General features: G+C 43.6%; 1 protein-coding gene across 1 annotated transcript; it reads right to left on the reverse strand.

Annotated features, from left to right (window-relative positions):
* Nucleotides 1-3564: 3564 nt before the first annotated feature.
* On the reverse strand, nucleotides 3565-6194 carry LOC132266592 (uncharacterized). Its single transcript, XM_059767508.1, has one exon. The coding sequence runs from the start codon at nucleotides 5741-5743 to the stop codon at nucleotides 3776-3778; it is 1968 nt and encodes a 655-aa protein (XP_059623491.1). The 5' UTR covers nucleotides 5744-6194; the 3' UTR covers nucleotides 3565-3775.
* Nucleotides 6195-6903: the final 709 nt, after the last annotated feature.

Consider the following 6903-nt stretch of genomic DNA (forward strand, 5'->3'; position numbering starts at 1 on the left):
CAGTGGATTTGAGTCGATCCGGCTTGATCTCGAGCCGATCAAATGTGTCCTTCGGCATGACGTTCACACTACTTCCAGGATCAATCAGAACTCTGCGTACCAAACATTTAGCCACTATCAAACTGACGACCAACGGGTCCTCATGAGTGATCTGAACACGCAATAAATCTGTTCTGCCAAACTTTATCTGTGTTGATGCGCTCTGTTGGTGCAGAGTGTTTACACTGCCTATCCTCCTCTTCATTCGTGCCTGGCGAAGGCGTGTTCAAAACAGTTTATCTGACTCCTCAGCAGGCTCAGGGCGACTGTGAATTGCATTGATTATTCGAACTGGTTGCGTATTGTGAGAGTTCGACTTCTGATTCCTCTTCACATGCTCCATCGGTCGATTCTGTTCCACTGCCAAGCCTTGAATATAACTTGCAAACTCCCCTTTGGCTATCAGCATCTCTACCTGTCTCCTTAAGTTCCTGCATTCGTTAGTCTGATGGCCAAAGTCAGAATGAAATGCACAATGCTTAGACTGATCCCTCTGTTCGAGGGGTTGTTTGATTGGTAAAGGAGATCGGAACTTATCTTTATTTTCTTGGTACAGCCTTGCTAAGGTAACTTTCAATGGAGTAACCAGCTCTTCCTCTCTGGGCCTCTTCTCAGATTTCCACGAGGAACGCTGTGGCTGAACCTGCTTTTGTCTGATCTTTGCTTTGGTTTTTTCCTCTGTTGATATGACGGATGTCTTCCGACCGTTAGCTGTTTCTTCTTCTTCCAAGCGTACAAATCCATCAGCTCTTTTATTAAGTTCATCCATAGTCTTCGGCGTGTTCACTACTAAGCTTGTGTGAAATGGAGTGCCACGAGTCATGGCCAGTATAAACGCTTGAACTGCCGTAGAAGGATGACATTCAATCACCATACTCTTGGTAAGGTTAAACCTGGTTAGAAAAGCTTGGAGACGCTCATCCTCATGCTGCTTCATTGTGAATAGGCTCGAAATGTCCTTTGCTGGATGCTTATTTCCATAATATTGGCTTATGAACCGATCACACAAACTTCAGAAACTATCCACTAAGCCCCTCGGCAGGTTCTTGAACCAATTGAGCGCTAGTCCAGCTAGACTCGTAGGGAAGCACTTGCACATCAAGGAATCATTCTTAGTGTTCAGAGCCATTTTCAACTGGATGTGATACACATGATCAATCGGATCGGTCGTTCCGTCGAACAGAATGAAAACGGGCATGGAAAATTTCCTCGGACTCGGAACATTCAGAATTTCATCGGTGAACGGTGAATCAACCGTTCGAGCTACTGAACGAAGGGCTTCATTTTCCCTCTGGAACCCCGCGATTGCTCTCTGATATACAGATCACCTCTCTGAGCCGCGATAGTCGAACGTCGCCATGGAAGGCCGATAAGTCGGATCGAATGATCTGTCCTCAACAAACTTTCTGTGCCATGGAGGTATAGCTTTGTGACGATCAAACTCCATTGCTTCACCTCGGCTGAGCGTTTCTTGATGTGGATCAAAAGTCATGGCTTCGTTTCGCCTGATCTATTCACGCCGTGGATCCACGTGAGTTGATCCTTCATGATCATCAACACAACGAGGATTTGGTGGCAAATCGTTTGGCCGAACCTCCTCGCGGTGAAGATCTGTCTGATTGTTCCCTACCTCCTCGTCGTGATGTGCCGCATCGGTACGCGCAACTTGTTCTCCTGCCGGGAGCGATCGCGGAATCACCTGAACTTCTTGACGCTGCATTTCAATCCTTAAATTTGCATTCTCTCTCCTGAGAGCCTCGATCATGCTCATCAACTCGTCAAGTTTCATCTGCTGGACATTCTCTACCGTATTGGAGTTCTCACCCCCAATCATCATTCCAGAACAAAGCAAAGGCATAAATCGTAAATTCTAAGTTAGATCTGAGTCTCGCTGACGCGAATCACGTCAGATCTGAACTCAAATTTTACGAGTTTTGCTTTCCCTTCGATAGATCAGAGCTTTCCCGGCGTCTGAGCTTGTCGGATCCAGCCGCGATAGAGTGAATCACAGCTGCGTAAACCTAACGCCAATCTCTCAGAATCAATCAAGAATCCAGAATCTCTCAAGAGCAAACCGCAATCTCTTAGATCTAGACTAAACTTCTAGAAATCAAGCTTCGTCGTCAATCAGTCGGAATCAACATGACGTTGATCAAAACAAGAATCAATCTCCAACATTCCCACAGACAGCGCCAATTGAAGATGCAAGAAATTCAATCACCTTTCTCTCTCTAGAACTCTTACACTTCAACAAAATGAAAACTCCCCCCAAAAAACCTCCCTTCTCTCTACTCGTATTGTCTATTTATAGACCATTACAAATGTTCTAACCAACTTATTACATAAGGCTCTTATTCTTGGGCTTTCTTCCTTTTGGGCCTGACTTCATCATGTAAGTCTCAGATGTTGGGCCTAACTCACAGTATTGCATTATGGGCTGAGTTCAACTGTTCAGTCAGATCCTTCTTTCGTGGGTGTTGGGCTCATAATGCTACCCTTTTTGCTTGGGCTCGGACCTACCACTCAACCTGATGCTCTACCCGCGGGTCGGGTCGGGTCCAATCCATCTTTGATATCCTCACCCTCCAACCCACTTCATAAGCTTGTCCAATGGAGCACCGGTCGAAAAAGTGAGTCACAACATGACACCACAAAATCACATTTGTGGATGCCTCCAACAATGAATTTCTTACCGCTGTTTGGTGTTTTATGTGTTAATAACAGAACTGAAGCAGATTCTTCAAGATGGCTGTGTTTAGCAGAAGACCACACACCCACCTTTAAATGGATGCTCAAAATGCAGTTAGCTGCATTGTGAGCGTTAGCTTGTAGAAACAGCTTGCTGAAGGTTTCCCTCTCTTCCCAAAAAAAAAACAAACAAACAAACAGAACCACCAGTCTAAATGAAAATATGAAAAAACGTGAAGCAAATGAAAATACAAAGCATGAAGATCGCATAGAGAACAAAGGCACCTATTAGAAACTTCAAAGACAAAGATCCTAAAAACATGAATAGCTAAGAATTGAATAGCAAGGAACTGAGAATCAAGAACTGCACATTATGCTGAGTCCGGGAGCAAGGAACAGTTGAAAACCAGGGTATCAACAGAGCAAGATAACCATAGGGAAAGTCGAGCATATAAGAATGCAAACATGAAGAGGGCCAAAATAGAAGCATATCAGTGATCATTGAAAATTTCTTCAGGTATCACTCTTATCTCTTTCAGTTCCTAATACTTTCTGGGTAAATGACCTTGCTAAAGGATGGTTAGCAATTTAACAATGGAATTTACATTTCTTCTCCATATCAGATCGAAACCAAAATACGCTAAATTTGTACAAGTTTTTGAGAATGTCCAGGCTGTGGGATTGAAACACCACTTCAGTGGCTATGCATCACTTGTGAAATTCAAGATCAACTACCTGCAAGCCCTTCTAAGTTTTCATTCCACACAAATGCTACTTTCGCTAAAAGAACTTTTAAGAACTAGTTTACCAATAGTGCACCAAAGTTGCAAATAGGTATCAACAAGGAACACAGAAAAATAGAAGAATCAAATACATTTGGGAGTTTAAAAAAAAAAAAATTAGAGACGAGAACTATAATGGTTACATACAATACATTTGGGAATTCTTCAAAAAAATTACAGAAAAGAACTATAATGTCTACAAACATAATGCACTCCATGATAATAACATAATAAATTAACAAAATCTTCTCTTGGCCAGACCTGAATTAATGGAATCCCCTTGAACCTCTGGACTGAAAGACCTCCAGTCTACCTTTGGCCTCGTGTAGCAATGTCTCAACCTTCTCATCGTGGACCAAGAATGCTTGCTTTGATGCCCATACAAGCACGACGAGCACCTCAGCTCGGGCAAGTTCTTCGCTGTCTGATACATGCAGTGCAATATAAGAGAGAAGAACAAGTGCAGACCTTTGAACAATTTGTTGTTCTCCGAAGTACACAAGCTGGACTAGGTGCTTCGCTCCATCAGCAGCTATTATGGCTTTGGCGTGATCAAGGTGGAGATAATTGTCAGTGGAGGCAAACTTTGTGAGAGTAATGCAAGCTTCCTTAGAAATCTCAGCTTCTCGTTCATCAAGTAACTGCACTAATGGCTTTATGATTCTTGTCTCCGTCGCTTGAAAGGTCCTGGCCAAGTTTCCAATAGTCCTAATACATGAGATGAGCAATTCAGAATCTGCCTTCTCAACGACCTTTAGTAATTGCTCAATAATGGCTTTGCAAACGGGCGAATTGGGCTTGAATGCTGATCTTCTCAGCTCAGTATCATGCTCTGCTACTGCGGCGATTTCCATCAAGGCCATGGCTGAATGGTACTGAACATCTTTGGACCCTTTCTCTAAGAGGACAGCAAAGCATAGTAGAGCTCTTGACTCACAAATGCTACGACAAATGGCTGAGTTTCCTTTGGCAAGGCACGAAAGGGCTCTTGCAGCCATTGCTTTCATATAAGCCTTTGTGGCTGGCTCCTCCAATTCCCTCCCTTTACCACTAGAGAGCAGAACATTCTGCTGGTGGTGATGGTTTTGGGTCGCATTGTTACTAATGTTGCTCTTCACATGGTTGGTTTCATTCGCTCCATTATTGTGCCATTGAGGTGGCTTGAGTTGGCCTTTTATGGCCATAGTACTAGTAACCACATTGTGCATATGATTGGACTGTTTCTTTCCCAATGGATGTGGAATTTGACTCTGGTTTTTCTTGTCAGCATCCTCATTTCCCTTGCTGACATTATTACCTGTTTTCGAGCTCCCACTTGTGATTTCAACGGCCTGGATCAATGTAGCTTTATTGCTAGTAATGGCATACTTGCTGTGTTCTTCGACTGTCTCAAAGGCAAGGTGAACAACTAGCAAACGAATTACATTGTGCTGGCCGAAGATATCTTGACATTTGGGGTAATGGGCGGCGAGTTCCGACACAGCCCAGGCCACAACAGCCTGAACCTTCATGGGACCTTCTTTGAGGATTTTCGCAAACACCTGGCACACACCCAATTCAAGCATGTGTTCGACGCTTTCTGTGTCACGACCCAGAAGCCCAATCGCTCTTGCGGCGTTTTCTTGACCCTCCGGTTTTCCATCCTTCACCAATTTCAGTAATGGTCCGACCCCATCTTCCTCGATGATCAGCTTCCCGTACCGATCATTGTCCCGGGCAAGCGAAACAAGCGAAGCCGCGGCGTCAGATCGATCATCGAGCGACCCAGTGTAGAGACTTGCAATCTGTGCCCATATCAAGCAGAGAATCGGCTCGTTGGCGGCGATCGGAGGGAGGCCGACGTAGCCGCCGCCGCCCGCGGCGGCGGCGGAGACGTGGAGCAGCCAGGTGACGTCGCCGATGGAGTTCTCGAGGTTGGCTGACATCTTCCGGAAGGATGTGGATGGGACGATGGTGAAGATGCGCTTGACGAGGCCGTGTGAATTGCATTTCTGGACGAGCGCGAGGGCCTTGTTGAGGACCTGCTCGGTGTCGTCGATGATCCGGACAGTGGGCCGCTTGTAGAGGTCGCTGCTGGCGCGCGCGGCGTTGCGGAGGAGGGCGGCGAGCTTCTCCGCCTTGGACTTGAGCTCCAGGCAATCTTGCTTGCCCGAGCTCGCCTCGCCGGCTGTCTTCGCCACTTGATCCGCCAATTGGATGGGCTTGGCTAGAATATCCTTCACTATATCCGCCATTAACAAGAAATTACCTAACAAAATCGGAAAATCGAGACACAATTTCTAACACAAGGAACCACCCAAATCAGCTCTCACCCGAAGGATTGAGAATTTGAAATTTGTAGAAAGATTAGTGAGTTGAATCAGAGATTCAAAGAAATGGGTTATGGGTAAGACTTTGAATGGATTGGAAGATCACAATCTTCCAACTGTTGGTGATGGTGTGAATGGTTTATTGGGTGGGTGTGATTTGCTTGCTTTTGACTCGTCTGAAATGGATGACTTGGTGGTGTTTTTGCGTCTGTAATGTGTTTACAGTTCACACACAAGTTTTTTTGGGCGTCAATTGGGGGAGATGACTTTGGACTCACTTTGTTTTACTAGGTCCAAACTTTCTTTCTTCCGCTTTTCATTACTTAGATTTAGGTGGCAATAAATACATGAAATGCTGACACAAAGGGGTGCAGGAAATGGGAAAAATTCGTCTCCATTCCCCTCTCATTGAAACTGTTCGGTGAGGGATGACTAGACTTATGTGGCAAAAGTGGTAAAATAGGTAAGCACTGTAATTTATTTTATATTTTTTTAATTGTACACAATTGTTTATATTCTGTATATACTTTTTTATATTCTGCACCTGTATTTGATTTTCAATTTGAAATTCCCCCAAAATAAAAATTCAACTTGCCCCCAAAACTGATATATGTATATACAAATATGAAATATTACTCTTATTTCTGAAATATATATAGTCAATCTAAAATATCCCTCTCATTTCTGAAATATGCAAACTGAACTCCATGATCAAATGTAACCGAGAAAGAAGGCAACCAAGAACCAGACATAGATTTTGTAGAAGAAGAAATTGAACTTATGAAATTTTGTGGAAGACAAAAGATCTCTATTCAAAGAAACTCCGTTTGGAAAAATCACTATACATTTCGGCGAAAAGCTGAATCTCCGATCATCCGATCCGACGAGAAACTGAAGCTCTAATCATCCAGTCCTGCGGTAATTTATACATCTTCTTTATGTATTTTTGCATCTTTCCAAAATTGTATTTAAGTTTCAATTTTCAATTTCTCTCTAAAAGGAAATTTGACCTTCTCCAAAACTTTACTATATATACTATGTCTAAAATATCAAATAGGAAAGAATTTGAAATCTGGTGAAGAAAC

The sequence above is a fragment of the Cornus florida genome, unplaced genomic scaffold (assembly GCF_030987335.1).
Source record: "Cornus florida cultivar Cherokee Brave unplaced genomic scaffold, ASM3098733v1 CherokeeBrave_3.0.0_Hap2_Chr07, whole genome shotgun sequence".
Classification (NCBI taxonomy): Eukaryota; Viridiplantae; Streptophyta; class Magnoliopsida; order Cornales; family Cornaceae; genus Cornus; species Cornus florida.